Source organism: Exophiala bonariae, assembly GCF_035927105.1.
Source record: "Exophiala bonariae strain CCFEE 5792 chromosome Unknown scaffold_27, whole genome shotgun sequence".
Taxonomy (NCBI): Eukaryota; Fungi; Ascomycota; class Eurotiomycetes; order Chaetothyriales; family Herpotrichiellaceae; genus Exophiala; species Exophiala bonariae.
The window spans coordinates 164,791-182,214 of record NW_027042502.1 but is presented as its reverse complement, the minus strand read 5'-3'; the positions used below and the strand labels follow the sequence as shown (position 1 = coordinate 182,214).

General features: G+C 49.7%; 6 protein-coding genes across 6 annotated transcripts; 2 read left to right on the top strand and 4 right to left on the bottom strand.

Moving 5' to 3' along the window:
- Positions 1 to 37: 37 nt before the first annotated feature.
- LTR84_006978 (uncharacterized protein) lies at positions 38 to 1,735 on the bottom strand (the record flags this gene model as incomplete). Its single annotated transcript, XM_064850534.1, has 1 exon — positions 38 to 1,735. The coding sequence occupies one exon, from the start codon at positions 1,733 to 1,735 to the stop codon at positions 38 to 40; it is 1,698 nt and encodes a 565-aa protein (XP_064702603.1).
- A 334-nt stretch (positions 1,736 to 2,069) lies between these two features.
- Positions 2,070 to 3,153, bottom strand: LTR84_006977 (uncharacterized protein; the record flags this gene model as incomplete). Its single annotated transcript, XM_064850533.1, has 4 exons — positions 2,070 to 2,320; positions 2,365 to 2,708; positions 2,768 to 3,000; positions 3,049 to 3,153. 4 exons carry the CDS (start codon positions 3,151 to 3,153, stop codon positions 2,070 to 2,072), a joined length of 933 nt encoding a protein of 310 aa, XP_064702602.1.
- Positions 3,154 to 5,207: 2,054 nt separating this feature from the next.
- Positions 5,208 to 6,023, top strand: LTR84_006976 (uncharacterized protein; the record flags this gene model as incomplete). Its single annotated transcript, XM_064850532.1, has 2 exons — positions 5,208 to 5,755; positions 5,861 to 6,023. 2 exons carry the CDS (start codon positions 5,208 to 5,210, stop codon positions 6,021 to 6,023), a joined length of 711 nt encoding a protein of 236 aa, XP_064702601.1.
- A 738-nt stretch (positions 6,024 to 6,761) lies between these two features.
- On the bottom strand, positions 6,762 to 8,291 carry LTR84_006975 (uncharacterized protein; the record flags this gene model as incomplete). Its single annotated transcript, XM_064850531.1, has 3 exons — positions 6,762 to 6,952; positions 7,001 to 7,145; positions 7,194 to 8,291. The coding sequence occupies 3 exons, from the start codon at positions 8,289 to 8,291 to the stop codon at positions 6,762 to 6,764; spliced, it is 1,434 nt and encodes a 477-aa protein (XP_064702600.1).
- Positions 8,292 to 9,914: 1,623 nt separating this feature from the next.
- On the top strand, positions 9,915 to 11,135 carry LTR84_006974 (uncharacterized protein; the record flags this gene model as incomplete). The annotated part of the gene is made up of 1 exon (XM_064850530.1): positions 9,915 to 11,135. One exon carries the CDS (start codon positions 9,915 to 9,917, stop codon positions 11,133 to 11,135), a length of 1,221 nt encoding a protein of 406 aa, XP_064702599.1.
- Positions 11,136 to 12,400: 1,265 nt separating this feature from the next.
- Positions 12,401 to 15,656, bottom strand: LTR84_006973 (uncharacterized protein; the record flags this gene model as incomplete). Its single annotated transcript, XM_064850529.1, has 3 exons — positions 12,401 to 15,431; positions 15,479 to 15,511; positions 15,556 to 15,656. The coding sequence occupies 3 exons, from the start codon at positions 15,654 to 15,656 to the stop codon at positions 12,401 to 12,403; spliced, it is 3,165 nt and encodes a 1,054-aa protein (XP_064702598.1).
- Between the last annotated feature and the right edge of the window lie 1,768 nt (positions 15,657 to 17,424).

Below are 17,424 nucleotides of genomic sequence, written 5' to 3'. Positions count from 1 at the left end.
GTTCAAATTGCTAAGTATCACAGAAGTACCTCTTCAGCTATACGAGCAACGCCGGGTCCTCAAGACTGCCGAAGCACATCGCCATGTCAAGGTTTGCGGAGAACCCCCCTTCCCCATGCTCCCACGTTCTTTCTATGATCTCTAGTGAGTTGCGCAAATTTGCAAAGACTTTCGGAGGCTCTAGCCCTTCTACCAGTCGTTCAAACTCAGCCCTTTGTGCACGCTCGGCGAGACAGCCAGCAATACAAAAGGGCCATACCACCGTGCGGAGCAACACACGGGGATGGATCTGGTAGATTAGTTCTTTGATTTTGCTGACATGATACCGAACGACATCGTTTGCTGTTTGCCAGCCTGAAGTGACGACGAAGAGATAGAGGAGCGTTGCATGTGCCCAAATCCTTGTGATCAACAATTTGGAACCTGGCTCGACCTCGTCAAGCGAGCTAACAATAACACTCACTGCTCTGTTTTCAAGCTCTGCTAACCTTCTTTTCAATGATAGCTTGATAGTTGTAGCGCGTTGCGCCAGCATCAAGACATCCAGATTTCCAGCTCTCTTACTTTCTATCTTCCAGGCGTCCAGGGCTGCAATTTCACTGATCTGCAGTAAAAGCCAATTTTGCACACCAGAAACGGCTTCCATATTAACGGGTGGTTCAACATTTTCGGCCTCACTACCAAGAAGGCTGCGATGATGGCTATACAGTCTCGGTTGTATCTGAAGTGTGGTACTGGCAATAATGTCATCGAAGATGATCAGAGCAGAAGAGAAGCAAAATGCAGCCTGCTCCGCATTTGGAAGATGTGAATCATGCCCAGGAAAAGCGGTCGGAGGACCCAAACGATCGATGATACCACTGAAGCCCGACTCGTCTGCGAGGAGCTGCTCGAGAAGGCCAACGACAGCATTGAGATGTGTTTGCCAGTTTTTGAAACTCAAGATGGTGACTTCGAAGCGATGTAATTGCAGGATGCTTGCCATAACTCGGATAGTGCAACCCAAATTCTGCGCAATGTCGAGATTTTCGATTACTTTGAGTGATTCTCGCAGTATACAGAAGGCACTCTCCGCACGTTTCATCAGACTGTCCCAAGTTGTATCACCAACAATTTCTCCGCAAGCGAGAGAGAAATAATAGCTCTGGCATAGAATGGCCTGTCGTATCGCCGGTCGTTTCACTATCATTTCCAGGATCCATGCTTTGCCGCCTTGGGGCAGTGAAGGATTGTAGAATGGGAACAGGAAAGGAAGCACCTTCTCCAGGTAGAACAAGGAGAGGACAACATCGGACCCTTCGAACGCATAAGTTGCATGGGCATTTCCGCTCAGGGCACCAGCTGGAGGTTCATGCTGAGGGCCGAACTCAATCCCATGAGAGGTCGGATCCGCAATGGTAGTATTACTAACTGTCTCTTGTCCACAAACACCACCTGGCGACTGATGCGGAGCCATGTCTCTGAACGCCTTCGTCGGCGTCACTGTAAAGTCAGTCTCAAATTGAGAAATGCTAGCAGGCTCTCCACGGCGCAGACGAGCCTTCGATTTTATCTCGCGCTTGATCTGCTCTGCCATCTCGACTTGCCCGATGCCACCATCCATCCACTCCGGCCTCTTTTTCCGTCGATCGTAACATTGAATCTCAAGTTTTGCACAGGCACCACACATAGGCTCCTTTTCATCACACTTCTTGTGTCGTAGTCGACATGTCCAGCAACCACGAGAGCTCTTCATCGGTGGGCGATGGAATCCGTGGGCTTAGGTCAATTATCAAAGATTCTTCTTGAGTTCGCGACTTTTGAAGTTCTTAAATCTACAGGAAAGGATTTAGAGCGTCAACCTTCTCCAACGCCCGAGGCAACTCAATATATACATCGAGCACTTGAGGGTTACCTAACCGTGCGGGGATATGCATTTCAAAGCACCCAACCCACTAGTGCTTGAGCGTCTCTATTCCTTCTCTACCAATAAAATGATATGACTGATAGTACTGCAAATAAGTATATGCTTAATTTGTTGATTTGCTATACTACAACAGTGTGCCTGTAAATCCAAGAACCAAGCCACTTCATTTCCCCCTCCAACAATCAATAATGCCTTCAGCAGTCGAAGTTCCAATCTCGGGAAACAATTGATTTAAAGATCCCTCCTCCGGCAGGTCAAACAGCCCGTAAGCAACATACAAGCCGAAGTTGGACTGTATGCCAACCAGAACAGGCTTGGGAACGAATGAATACGCCGCTAGATGAGCTGGCAACTCGTCAATCTCACCACCTCGCAGCTTTTCCACAGAATCGTAAGTGATATTGAACTTCACACCTGTCCCAGTCAGCTTTGCACCACAGGAAGCTGACAACACGAACCTCTAGACTCTTCAGCCCATGCAATCATCTTATTCCACGTCGTCTTCTCACTATAACAAACCATCGGAAACCTCCAGTCCCGCAAATCAAGCGCCGCAACCACAAATTTCGCCAGGTCTCGAGTGTAAGTGAACGTCATGATCTCATTGCCGGTACCAGGGACAGCGGCCGCGGTGTTTGCCACGTCCAGGACGAATGTCAGCGGTTTCAAGTTCGACTCCACGTGTGGCATGCCGTAATAGTCTAAAAAGTAGCCGTTTTGGAACTGTGTCCATTCGAGATCGGTCTTTTCAAGCGCTTTGATCGTTGCAAGGCGGTGTGTTTGGAACGGGATGCGGAGTGATCTTTGTCAGTGAGTGAGACACTCGTGGAAAACGGTCTCAAGGGAACTGCGGCTGCATACTCGTCTGAAGGGATAACACCGCCCCAATTACTTGCAATGAAACGCCTCGTTGTGGCTGACATGGCTGCGGCTGCGACCAGACTCAGCTCGGACTTTCCAGTCGCTTCGTCTAGCACGGCGATCGTGGAAATGACAGTATGAACGTTCTTGCTCTCCAGTAAACGGGTGACTTGCTCGATATCACCATAGTCGACGACGCAAGTAGTGCGACTTGGGTCAACATCGTAATTCGCCTGGTGCTGGGTCAGTATTACCGTTATCGCGAGAGGCAACTCTCTCACCTTGCGCGTGAGCACGATCACGTCATACTTTTTACTCTGTACCAGTGCATCAACAATCGTTCTCCCAACGTTGCCAGTACCGCCGGCGACTGCAACCGTGACCATTGCGGTGTAATGGCCCTGAAATATCAAGGGTGACAGTTCGAATCACTTCGAACTAGGAGTTAAAGCCATCCTGCAGCTCTTCCAGTACGAGATACCAGGTACTGTAGTTTGATTTTTAACAGTCGGCCGAGTAACCCTCAATGACATATCCCAATTCTCTCTTGCGGCGTTGGTGATTTGAAGCTAGCAGGAAGGGATCAACCTCTTGATGTGGGGCCTCTAATTGCGCGCGGCGTATATCTTGGACAACGCAGCTGAGAACATCGACTACTAAACTCGATCGGGACGCGCGCGCGTTGGATTGTATCCACCCCTTTCCCATCCATGAGTACTCGAAATGCATCACCTAAGGTCTGGATCAGTCAAGCTTACGGTCTCTTGACTACTTGTTGCGAATGAGCATATGGCGAAATGAGTCAGTGAATTAAATTTTCAGGTGGGGATTTCTCGTTCTCAGACCTCTTATGACCATGTTTAAGGGGCGTGCTTTACGATTGGGGTTGACGATTTACCGCGCAACACATCCAATTGATTCGATTCTGTCGCTTCTTTTGAGCTGATAATGATTTAATATTGAGCTCAAAGTCTCTGAGTCCCCTTACTCAAGCTTTTCGTTTTCCCTCCGCCTTGCGTTTTCATGAACTATGGATGTCCTAAGAAGCACATTCAGGGCCACAACTGCAGCACATTCGAGTACATACATCCTGATATAACTGACATGGAAAAACAGTAGTGGCAGTATTAACGAAGAGCCGATCAAGTGTACGTTGTAAAACCAAGAGTAAGCTCTGCGGCGGAAAGTACTCAGAGACGTAAACGCAATACTAGCAAAGATTGCCACACTGATGAGAGCCACTGCAATCCTAGGTTGACAGACGCTGTTCCCAAAGACACCCATGCGCAGCAACACACTGCTGTAGAGAATTGCATGAAGACTCGCGAAAATAATGATGACTCTCCCCGTGACCACGTGCAAAGAGCGAAGTTGCTGGCTTGAAGTTCCGGGAAGCAGTTGGAGAGGGCTGTACGGATGTTTCATGGAGAGCAAATAGTGAAGGGGCAGCTGTGAGGCACTGATCAGGCCGAGGCGTTTGATGACATGCACATAATCCGTTTATCATCAGTTTGGAAATCCAGACCAGTAGAGAACGATCTACTCACCAGGTGCAGTGCCTCTGATGCTTAAGAATCCTAGCCAAGCAGACCAGCCTAGTCCAAACGTCCACTGCTCGTAACTAACATGTCGCTTTATTACTTCTTGACACAATTCTCTGTCCGTGGCTTGGACAATAGAAATGGTATCTATCCGCTTGACGTTCCGGCTGCTCTTATCTCCGCCCTCTGATTTCGTTTTGACATGGTTGTGTGGCTCCTTCTTGTTGCAAATAAAACGACACAATAGTGCAAGGGCGGTTCTGACCATTGGAATTGCCACAATGAACAATAGTTGCGACAGCTGTGCTATATTGGCATGGTGATCCGACGCGGCGCGCCTCGTCTTTTCGACGTCTGGATTCTTTCCAATGAAAATGTAGCTGAAGTAGCCCATGGCTATGTTCATAGTATCAAAATCAATGAATGAGTTCTGGTATATAATCCTGGATTGTTGCACGCTTGATTCAACGATGAAGGGAATCAAATTGTCATGTAATTATCTGACCTTGATGAGGAGTTGGCCGTTGCTGGTGTGGTTGCAGGCTTCGAAAACCACTCATGCAGACACCCAATGCGGTCCCGCGCGCCATCGGGATAGATCAGATCCGGAACCAAGCTATAGTCTAGCACACCCGGATGCGTCCAGATTACAGACAAGTGGTTAGTGTCGTAAGGGCTTTGGCACAATTGTCGGCGATATCCACCAAGCTCTCTCGCGCGCGCTGTGAGGGACCTCAATCCAGAGCCCTCCATGAGCTGTCGGCTATCTCAGAACCTTGACCCGCAGTGGTGCCAATGTCATTTAAACGCGTGATTCTTCTGCACTCGTGCTCGCAATATAAAATCCTCTGCAGGCCGAATTGCCTTTGACTCACCTCCACGTCAAATCTTACAGCAATATGGCAACAAATTCCGTCGCACTCATCCTCGGAGCAGGACCGAGAGTCGGGATCTCAGTGGCAAAGAAGTTCGCGAACAATGGCTACAAAGTAGCAACGGTATCCCGAAGTGGGAGTGCAGGCTTAGCGGACACCATTCCCGCTGAAGGCTTCTTAACACTCAAAGCCGACTTCACCCAGCCCGACACGATTCCCGCACTATTTGACGCCGTCACGAAAGACTTCAAAGCTCCCCCTAGCGTAGTCGTGTACAACGCAGGAGCTCGAACCGTGCCTCCGAACGATAACGACCTATTCTCCAACCCCGCGGAGAATCTCGTGTTGGACTTCAACGTCAACGTCCTCAGTGCATATATCGCGGCGCAACAGGCCGTTCGTGGCTGGGCGACGTTGCCCAAGGAGCTCCGGAAGACATTCATCTACACCGGCAACATGATGAACACGGCGATTTTGCCCGTTGCGGCGGCCGTCAATCTCGGCATGGGAAAGTCGGCGTCCTCATACTGGGTCGGGCTTGCGGACACGCTGTATCGGAGTGATGGAGTTCGGTAAGTAGCAGGTCTATTTATAGCGAGTGTAGAAGAGATTTCCACAGATCGCAGTAGTCAGGCTATGCTCTGCTCTATAATGTCTGACAAACCTCAACTCGACAGGTTCTTCTATACCGACGAACGTACCAGCGACGGCAAGATGAAGGGCATGGCGCTTGATGGAGACGCTCATGCGGAATTCTACGCCTCATTGATTGAGCATGAGGGACAGGTGCCATGGCACGCGACCTTCGTCAAGGATAAGGGATATGTCGAGTTCAAGTAGTCCTATGATAGTCTGGGAGAAGCTACCTCGACCTCGCGCTCCCGAATGATGGGGAAAATTTTAATATGTAGCTCAGAGGGTTGCATCTTCTGAACTAAGCAACGCGATATTCTGATCATTATCCAAGCGGAGTTCTCATATTTGTTATTTACTTGGTTCCTCAGTTGTGGTGTTGACAAGCTCCGAGGTGGCATTTGAGCGAACCCCTCAGGGCAAAAGCGTGAACCTTGCACGACCTAGGTGGACTTGGCACGGCTTGTGCCGCCAGTTCGCGATTCTCGGGAAGGAGGTGGGGTTGATGAAATGCAGGGCGGAAGCCACAAGTCCACGAGGCTGAAGCCTGACAGTGCCGAGCAAGTCTTGAATGTCGGTGCTTCTATTATCTATAGGTATGTCAAGCTACCCCTCCTGCACCGGCCAACGTCATCCCCCTGTCTTCGTACTTTTAGTGTCGGTATCAACGTCAAGGTTGATGTCAGTGTCAAGATAAATAGATAAGCAAACTAAGTCATCTTTTACGCGGGTGATGGGTATCCAGTGGACTACCGAGTCCCTGCCTCAAAACTACAAAATTCCCGATTCTTCCTACTAAGCAGTCACTACTCCTGCTCTCATGCAAGTCCTTCCGGATTAATCTGATTCCCTCAGCAGGTCACAAAGTTTCCATAAAGCACATCGAAATCGCTCAATAGCAGAATCAACCTGATCAAAAACTAGAAATCCTTCTGTAACAATACCTTATGTCTGATAACCAGGATAGTTGTTTCCAAAAGATGGTTGGGGTTGGTACAGCCCACCTGGGGCATTTTGACCTCGTCCATATCCACCAGCAGAAGGTGGCACTTGAGGAAATGCCGACTGTGGGCTCTGGGCATAGGGACTGACGAGGTGGTTCCCATCCCAGTTAGGGCGACCACCAGGACTAGGGCCTTTGAACAAGATTAGCCATATTCGGAGAGAACAACGGTTCAACATACCTTGTGGCGTGATAGGGTTTGGCCCACCGTATTGCGGGAAATATGGCGAGGCCGGATTGTAGGCACTTGGAGTGGTGGCTGAGCCGATTGATGTCTGAGGGGAGTAGGTGTCAAATTGGCCAGTCGGTGGGCGGTCCTTGCCCCACTAATTCTGTCAGCATTTGGACATCATGCCACAAGAGGGTCAACTTACAGAGCACTTCAATGGACGGCCATTGACATTGTAGCCCGACAACTGACAAATGGCCATCGCAGCGTTCTCATGGGTGTCCATCTTGATGAAGGAAAAGCCGCGATCCGATTGGAAACGAGTTTCCACAACGTAACCAAAATTCTGGAATAGTGGAACCAGATCGGCTTGAGTGGTATAGGGTGTCAAGTTGCCGACATAGCAAGTGGTCTGCCAGGTGGGAGTTTGGTTAACCACCATCTCGTAAGATTGTACTCCTTGGGTAGGAAAATGGTGATGGCCAAATGGTGTGGTAGGGGTCATGCCCATGGCTGCCATTGCTTGTTGTTGAGAGATGGAAGGTTGGCCTTTCTGGTTTGCCCAGTTGCATCGAATGGCACGACTGCCCAACCACTCGCCATCCATAGAAGCCAGGGCCTTTTCAGCCTCTGCGCGGTCACGGAAGGCGACAAATCCGTAACCACGTGATCGACCTGTCTTCATATCCCACATGACTCGAGCCTCAGAGACAGAACCAAAAGCAGAAAAGGCTTGCGACATAACTTCATCATTAACTTCGTTGCTCAGATCGCCAACAAAAATGTGGAAGTGGTTGGAGGTATCTTCCTTGCTGATGGTGTTGGATTGGTATGCCCAATTCACCTTGATCTCGGCCTGATGAACTCGGCGGCCGTTGAGGGTGTTCATAGCACGATCAGCGGCGCCGGGATCATCGTATTCGATGAAACCATAGTTGAAGCCCTTGGAATTGAAATTCTTGTCTGGGATAATCTTGACACTGACGACGTGGCCAGTCGTCTCGAATATCTGTTTCAGTACATCTTCGGTGACTCGAGGATCCAAGCCACCCACATAAAGAGCGCGCTTGTTGGGTTCAGGTGCAGCTCTTCTGATCTGGCCACCAGGCGACAAGGCAGAGTCGGGATCGACAGCAGTGGGAAGAGGGTTATTGTTCTGAGGAATTACCATGGGTGGAAGAGCAGGAGGACCCATGGGGGCGCTAGTGTGGCCATTGCTCGCAGGTGGTTGTTCGTAGCCTGGAGGGGCTGCCGTGGCCGGAGACTGCTGAGGCAGCGCAGGAGGAGGAACGTTTTCGGCCATTTGATACGAGGTGGCTACGGTGATGATGATTGGTCGTGGATGGTTGGCGGACAGAGTGGAGGTGGAAGGTGAGTGGTGGGATCAAGGAAATCGCTTTCAAACAAGAGAAGTTGGACAATTCGCTATCAGAAACTCAAGGCCAACCCAGCAAGACGCGGCGCTAAGTAGAAGATGAATAGTGAATCCGAGTAATTGACAGCAAGGACGTGTCAAGGAAGTTGCCGGCGAAGCGAGGAAAGAGAAGGCTGGCGATGGAGGAGAGATGAAATTGAGATTGGAGAGGAAGAGCAGAGAGAAATGGGGATGAGGTGGTACTAGAGGGATTGCGTGAGAAGAGGTGTCGCAGGCGGCAACCAACTAGTGGAGAGGGAAGCGTGGAGGACTCGGACTCGGAGCAAGTAATCGATAGAGAGATGGAGAGATGGAGAGAGAAAAAGACAGAGACAGAGAGGATAAGAAATCGCTCGAATCTTTTGATGCCAACGCCCAACTTGCAATGCACAAAGGTCCAAGCGACAAGATGAGGAAGATGGAAGAAATGGAAAAGGGAAAGAACGAGGTGAGAAGAAGGTGGGAGGGGAGGTGGAAGTTGGGAGATGGGATGGAAGAAGTTTAGATACCACTGTAAGTTAATAAGAGGGATAGCAAGAAGAATTAATTAAGAACTCGACCTCAGGTTGTAGAAGTTGGAGTCCCGGGTACGACCTTGGGGAGGCGTTGGTGACAACCATGGAACAGTTACTCGTACGGATAGCTTCTCGGGGCTGTGTATCCGTCCGCCGCACCAGCGTTAAGCGTTAAGCTCACAAAGGGACACTGCAGTTGATAAGTCTCCGTGTAGATATTCCGGAGTGCCAAGTACGCACAGGATATTATTCTCAGTCACTCACTCCCCCGGCCTGGAACAGAACGAACAGACGGGGAAAGGTGCAACTGACAGGAGCCGCTGGAGGAAGCACCTGCACAAGTATCCGTACGAGTCTCTTCATGTCGAAGTTTATCCGCAGTGCCGTACTTAAACTTCCGGGGGTTGCCTCAACTAACGCCCCTCCCATGAGCATCCCTGTTGGACGGTTAGTCAGCCACTGTGTCTCTAGTACTTTAACCAAAGCCTTAACCAGAACACGCCAGGACCCTTGACAGATTTGGCTGCGCCGTTGTGGGAAGCCGGGGCCGAGGGCTCCTGGTGTCTGTCTGATGCCTGATGGCCATGTTGGCCCTTCTTTCGTCGTCTGCAGATCTTGCGTGATCCACCCCAGCCCATGTCCCTTCGAGTTCCCTCCGCTTTCTCCCACCGTTCATTGTTACTGACACCAAGTTCACGTCCAAGTCCAGAACTCGTATCGTATTCACCCGTCATCCACCACCACCACCCGCCTGAAACCTGTCATTTCCTTTCTTTCTTTCGTTCATTCATTCATTTCGACTTCCTTCTCCTCCGGCTTCACCTTTTTACTCCTACGCTAACCATCGCGCCCCTACCGTGCCCCCGACTTTTCTCTCGGCATTTTTCTGAATGACTTTCACTACGCGACACACACGGAATCGTCCCTCGCAGGTCCTCTCTTTCCTTCTGCTGCAGCGCAACGGCAAGCGCACAATCATCTTGTCTTCTTCGCCATCATGTCCACCGTAAAACCTCCTTACGATCCGGTCAAAACGGTTGAGGGTATGTTCAATGGCTCTGTCACGCGCATTGCCTATGTCATGAAAGATCCCCTCAACTACGCGCAATCCACAAAAGCCGTCTTGGCCGAGACCGCAAAGAAATTCCAGGATGCTCTAGATGATTGTGAAATCCAACTGTTGGACGCCAAATGGTATCTGGAACGGCAACTTGCTTTAAACAAGGAGCGTAGGGAAGCCAAAGCAAGAGAAGAGAATGCCGCTGTCTCTGCGAAAAGAAAGCTCGACGACATCAAAGACAGTCAAGACAAGACTCAAGACTCTTTACAAGACCATGCCTCCAAGCGCGTAAAGACCGCCGAACCTGAGGAACCCTCCCAAGCCGTTCAAGCCGAACAGCAACCTCCCGCTACCACCGCCCCTACTACATCCGCACCTCCCATTACCCCCAAACAGCTCCCCAAACCTCTCGAAAAACCTGCCGTTCCGAAGCCCGCTGATAAAGCTCAAACACAACCCGCCCCGCCTCCGGCAGGTACAAATAGGAAACCATCTTTATCGAAAGATATCAAGGCCCAATCAGCCGTCGCGCCCACAAAACCAAAGCCGCAGCAGAAACCTCCAGCGCCTATCCAAGTCCCACCACCTGCACCCATGTCTATCTCGGAGCCATTGACTACACAATCATTAACTCTAGAGGACTACCCAAGGGCAACGCCACAAGATACACCGGCAGGCGGCAACGAAGATTTCAATTTTGTATCCATGTTTGGAGAACCATCTGGAAATGAGATGATCGACGGCGCCGGCGGAGACATGGGCTTCGATATGGGTATGGGTAATGAATTCGATGTTGACCCGACAGCTGCGGCAGCCGCCCAAGATTCGTCCTTGACTTCACTACTCCCCGGCCTAGAGTCTTACGCAAACCAAAGTGGAGATGACAACAGTTTCAATCTGGGCGGTATCAATATGAATGGGACGCAAGGAATTGACACTCTGGATTTTGGCGCAAACTCTCTTCAGCAGCAACCTCAAGCTCCTGCAGTGGGCGCCAATATGAGCGCAAACGACTTTGGACTTCCAACTTTGGGGCCAAATGAGTTTGACGAGTTCCTCAATGATAACGATATGAATTTCGATGCTGTCGATGATGGCATAATGAATATGGACAATATGGAAAGCATGGACATCGACTTTGATTCTATGTTCAAGTAATAGAGCGATACTATTTATCATGTCTCTCTGTCCATCATACTCTGGAGAGAAACTTGTGTCGGTCAGGAATGGTGTGATACCTCTGTACCTTGCATCAACAAGATGTGACGATTTTGCGGAACGCGGGCGGATCCTTTATTCCACCAGGTTTTATGATATCATAAAGGTAATCACATGATGTACACTTTCACATCCACCCACTTTGGCTGTGTAGCGAGAGTATCTATGGCTGGACCTAGGTCGGATTTCTTCATTGCATGGTGTTTTCGGTGTCGGCCGAACAGCCTTTAGCAATCATTGCTGCGCAGGTGTGCGGCATTTGAGTTTTTGATTGTTTTTACCTTTGACGATAACCATGGGATACCACAGGCAGCGAAACAGGTTAGGCTAGGCAAAGGATAGCGAAAACAAAGGCAAGGCAAAGCAAGGTGTAGGTTCAAAGCTCCTAGTGTCCCAATTGTATGTATGTATTGTATGTACTTCGTTTATCAAATGTACATCATGACATCGCGGTGATCCATATCCGCTTGCATGTCAATATCAACCTTTGGTAACAAACAGGGGGACCTGATCATATATCTCCTACCCAGCTACCTATGCATAAGCCAACCCAAAGACTCTGCCCTGACCCTGAACGGATCGCTCTTTTATCATGACCCGCACAGGGGGTGAAGCAGAACCATTCAATGATAATCAACCACGCCATCATCAACAACAACACCAGTCCAACACATAATCGAAAAGAAGAACCAGAACGACAGCCAACAGATCCTCTAGTACACGTGTCGTTCCTACCACCCGCCGCGCCAACGATAGTTGCATTCTCCCAGTGACAGAACAAGGATATCATTGATCTCCACTGGTTTCCTCATCACTGTAGTCTTAGATATGCTGCGAGGTTCCACGGTTCGACCACTTTAGTCCAGTAGTGGGCCGAAACCGAAAAGGCATGACGCAGGAAATCACTTGAAGGGATGAGTATCCGATGCTGACTGGTTAATGTATCAGGGAATTTCAAGTGTTAGATATATGCATAACATATACATCTCATGAGAAATTGGTCCCACTGCTACATAGCCTCGCTCGAGCTACGGCTGGGATACTCGTCGGTTACTGCGAACTCGAAAATATATGCAGTCATTCATGTGGAATAATTATCGCATGGCTAAAAGACAAATTTTGGGTCTTGGACGGGAAACACTCTATCATCAAGACAAGTCAACGGGAGAGGCATTCGCTCGCTCAATAATCAATCAATCAACCAATCAATCAGCCTTTCCCTTCTCGTCACTCGCTCCTAGTGCTCCCCCTTCACTGCTTGTCGCCTTCAAGTTGATGTCCAAAAGACTTGACCGACTCGTATCCGAACCATGCGTTGTCAACTCATCACAAAGGAAATGAACTGAGAAATCCACCTCCCCAACCAACTCCTTAACCTTGCGCAGTACCTGCTGCATCTCGAGCATGATGAGAATACTCGCGACCTCGAGTACCGCGAACGCGGCATAGCACGGCTCTCGGATATGTTTGACACTCAGAATGCCGGGGTCGATGGCGCCGAGCTGGTCCGCGAGGTCGACGGGGCGAGGGACCCGGATGTGCGGTGGTAAGGGCTGCGCATTCGAGACGCTCGCGGACACGAGGACCAGCGTCGACGTGAGTTCGTGGGACGTGATGCGTGAGGACGCTGTCACCGCCCGGAAGTCGCGTACCCATTGAGATTCTTCTGTCGAGCCGTTGTTTGTAGATAGGTCGGGAGAGAATGCTTGCGACGAGTAGTTGATCAGTACCATGTAGTTGAACAGGCTCTGCAGATGAATGATTAGTTCGTCGTAGGTTTCGCGCGGGAATCGGCCACCAAAGGTTGGTTCGTAGCGTGTGAACATGGAGTGTTCGCGTAGGCGGTTCATCATGACAAGCATTTTCCCGAAAAGCTTCGTTCGCTCGCTATCGAGTTTGCGGATCGGGCTGGATTTGTCTTGCAGAGAGTTATAGGCGCCATGTCGAAGTTTGTGTTCGACTGTAGCGTGGGTGCTAGAGTAATACCTCGCCATAAGGAAGAGGGTATCACCCAGATCCTTTCGAAGTGTAGAGTGCGTTGTGATTGGGTACGGGAAGTATGTCCAAATGAATGCTACAGCGAGACCTGCAAGGACTGTCACGAGTCGATATGGTGCGAGTAGATAGATGTGGTAGTATTTCTGCCCATTGGTTTCGAGCAGATGGGTCCCCAGCTTCTTGTCTTGCAACTCATAGCCGATGATGAGGATTACAGTCACGATAGAGATGACTGCCGTGATCAAGTGTTTTGGTCGCCTGAAAACAAAATAGAGGCAGACGGCGAAGTAGATGTAGCAAAGAGGAAGAATGGCTGCAGGTTTCTGGTCTCCCATGTACCAAATTGCAATCGACGCCACTGTCGCAATAAATGTTCCAAGACTCCTGACGAGTAGGCCTTGCAAGCCTGCTCCAGCATGCGGTGACATCGAGATGGCTATCATGATGAGTGCCCATAACCCACGTTGTTCCTTGAAGAACTCTGAGGTCTGACGAAGGTATGCGAGAACACTAAGAGACATGCCTGCCACTGCCACTCGGAACCCAAATGCAGACTCTGCTGATCCTAGGAATTCAGGGATGATCCGGAGATAGTTGGTCGTCCGCTGATACCATCCGACCGGAGGAAGATGTTCTGGGTCCTTTGACCCGGACAATGCATCACCCACCCGTACAAAGATCTCTGACGCGTTACTGTGTGGAAGAGTCTCCCCTGCGTCGATGCTTTTGAAGGAGTTCTGGAGCAGCTTATGAATTCGTCTCCAGCCAGGGAAGATGAATCTGTTTTTGGCCATAGTTCCATCTTGAACCTTTGAATCTGCAAAAAGAACCATGTCAAGTATTCCTTTCCCAACAGAATTTAGGAGAGATTCGAGATAGAGCGCCAGATACAACTGCTGATGGTTTTGCTTCTGGCGAACGACTTCTTGAAAGGTGACTGATTCTTGAAACCTGAGATGAGCGGACGGTTCTTCCCAGAATTTGGCAGGGACATCGATCCCTTTCTTTTCGCACCATCTTTGTACGGTGCCTTCTCGGTGCTCTCGAAATGCATCAACTCTTGCCTTCAGGTAAGCGGCAAAGGCAGGATCCCCTGGAGATGGTGGATTTTGTGCACCGTTTTCGATGTCTTTGACGGTAACTTTCGGCCGAGGAGCCAACTCAAGGACGTATGTGATGTGAGTTAGACCACCAACAAGGGCTGCTTTGACTTCCTGAAAAGGGCCACGAGATTCTACAATCAATTCTCGCCATTCTTCTGCTTCAAGTCGTCGAATGGCTTCAATAGTATTCGTGTCATTTATAAGGTTTTCAGCTTCCGACTTTTCACGTTTCACTGACTGCATGATATCCACAAAAGTCGACAGCCCTGCAACTGGAAGCAAGATCTGTCGTATATGAGTGAAGATGTGTGTGAAATCTTCTGGTAGTAGTTTACCCCATCCAATTTCCTTCTTTGCGAAACTGATCTCAATCTTGAGTTGCGCAAACAACTGGGATGCTTGTTGTAGAGACAATTTTAGATTTTTTGCGTCCTGCTCTGCTTTCTCAATTGACGCCAATCCCTGGGGATTGTTCGCTGTAGTTTTTGCAAATCCGTTATCATCGAACGTATCTGTGTCGTGGGCGCGATGAGTGGTGATCCCGTGCAGATAGGCTGAATGGATTGATAATGATTTTTCCAGCAGCTTGAGTACTCCAACCATCTGTTTAGAAGATAGCATTCTTGATGAAATTGGAAGAATGAACAGCGCTACTCCTGTAGCGAGGGCTTGCCCAGTCAGAAACACCTTTAATAATCTCTGGATAAAATTCATTCCAGCTCCCATGGTTGGGAAGGTAGGTGCGTATGTGGAGACAATCAGGGTGAAAACGCAATACTGTATTGTCATGAGGAGCAGCTGTGGCCTATACGCCCGGATGGTGTTGGAGAGGTATAAATGAAAGAACAGCCAAACTCCTGCTGTAGCATGGGCGGCGGCGTTATATCCATGAGCTTCACGACTTCCTGAAGACCCTGTAGAGGATGAAACTGGGTGTCCTGAGGAATGGCGAGCCGCGACAGCACATTGGATCTGCAACAATGAAATGGCAGCTGCAAAGCATGTACTCAATACAGTGACAGTGATGTTTTGGACAAATTTTGCTCGTGGTAGAATTGGCAGGGAAAGCATTGCGATGATTGATATCAGATATCCTTGAGTGGTATACTCGGCGGCGAAGCGATCACTCTGGTATCTATACCAGTCAGTATGAACTAAACAAGATGATGTGAATTCACTTACGCAGCCAATCCAAGGGTGGGGGCAATTGCTCCTCTGTCTCATGTTAGCTTTGTCATGCGCTGGCTTTGTGTGCATACTTGAGCATCATGAAAACAGTAGACACATCAATGTCTACCCTCGAAACCAATTTTTTGAAAAATGGCATTTTCGGCGCCTCTGACTCGCTTTCCGAGTCCATTTTATCGTTAGTCTCTGGCACGTCTGTTATCCGAGTTTGGGGTTGCTGACAGCCTTGTCTGCGGGTCACTGAACCACGTCAACCAATATGTAAAGTGGTTTACTTAAGATCTCGCTGAAACAGGTTCCAAGGGGAAAGCGAGGAACGGCATCATGAGAGTAAGTTGAACGGTTATTGTCATCGACGTGATTGAAGACTTCGTGCATCTTTAAGATGTTTACATAACGTCCGTAGATGGCAGTCGCACCTGCCATCGTCCCGACGGGTCCGCCGCTTCTGTCCTTGACAAGCAACTGCGTTTGCAAAATACCAGGCTCGCCCTGGCAAGACATGTGGAGACCTACATCGTACCAGCTGCGCTAGTAGAGCTTTGCGAACGTCTTGACTGAAAGCAGGCATGGGTGTCTCCTAAGATTTGAGCCTTAATTTGGAACAGGTAAGGGGCATTGGTCGGGTGAAAGTTTAGTTGGCTGAGCTCATTGATGACTGAGCAAAGCGCCCACATCCTCAGATCTCTACGTCATTCACCAATATCCCTGATCTATCCGCAAGTCGGCTCGTCGGATATCGTCGGGTTCACAAAGAACGGATAAAGACAGGTTTCAGGCGCACCGTAAAAATGAATTCGTGTCGTTTTGTGAATTCGCTCGTCCAGAATTTACACGAGGCTCTGGTCAGGGATGATGCTGGATTTGGCCCCCAATATAGGTGAACCAGGAGCCGCCGGGTAGACACTCGACTTCTACGGCTTTCACCCCTTTGACGTTTAGAACGGCACCAGGTAGAGGCGTGATCAAGACTCCGACAGGACTCATGCAAAAGCTCGTCCCCGACGGTCTCCGGCAGCGGATTCTCACCTGTGTGAAATTGATCCAGGACAATAACCACCTGCCCAAACGTGTGTGGTGGGCTGGCGTGGACAGGAAGAACTTTGAGGGAATGGTCTTGGATGTCCGCACACTGGTCAATGGACTTTAGGCGCTTTTGGACCCCATACAGTGCGAAGACTCTTCGGCGGAGATACTCGATGTGTTTACCAGGGTGGTGCAGATAAGTAGGGATTTGGGTGAGTTGCGGGCATTAAAGCTGCAGCCTGAGTCAGGGCAGATGGGGACTGGCAACGATTTGTCTGTTGCGGCGGATCTCAAGGCGACTCGCATTGAAACCAATGACCTAGACCCGGCGGATATGGCTGTAGGACGAAGCACCCCCTTAATGGAACTGCCCAGGCTTTACAGGGATTTGTTAATCAACGTGTCCAACAGCTTGCCTACCATCGACACGAGCTGCGCACTCTGCGACAACCATCCGATTTGACTGGAATAAAAATACGTGGCCCCCAGGATGAAAGGGAAGCTGGTGTCTCGAGTCAAGAGTCTTGTCTTCCTGCTAGCTAAGCCTAAAAGCCCGACCTTCCATACTCTACAGTGCATTGTATCTCTGGAGGAAGAGGAGCGATTTATTTTTGTTGACCGCTATCCCAGCTTTGGGCAATGTCAGAGTTCAAGCCCAACACAGACAAATATCCTTCAATAGACTCGTGTTTCTGAAGGTGGCAATGATCCTCTCAAAATAGCGGACTCGAACAACAATGAGAGAGTTGGCCTTCCTCCCCGTTTACCGCCTCCAAGATCTTTACACGATCTCATCCGCGAAAACATGGCAATGAAGTCTCCCAGCGTAACAACACGTCTCACAATAGCACGACAACTATGCTGAACGGTGCTCATCCTGCACACTGCCGGCTGGCTACACAAGGATCTGCGCT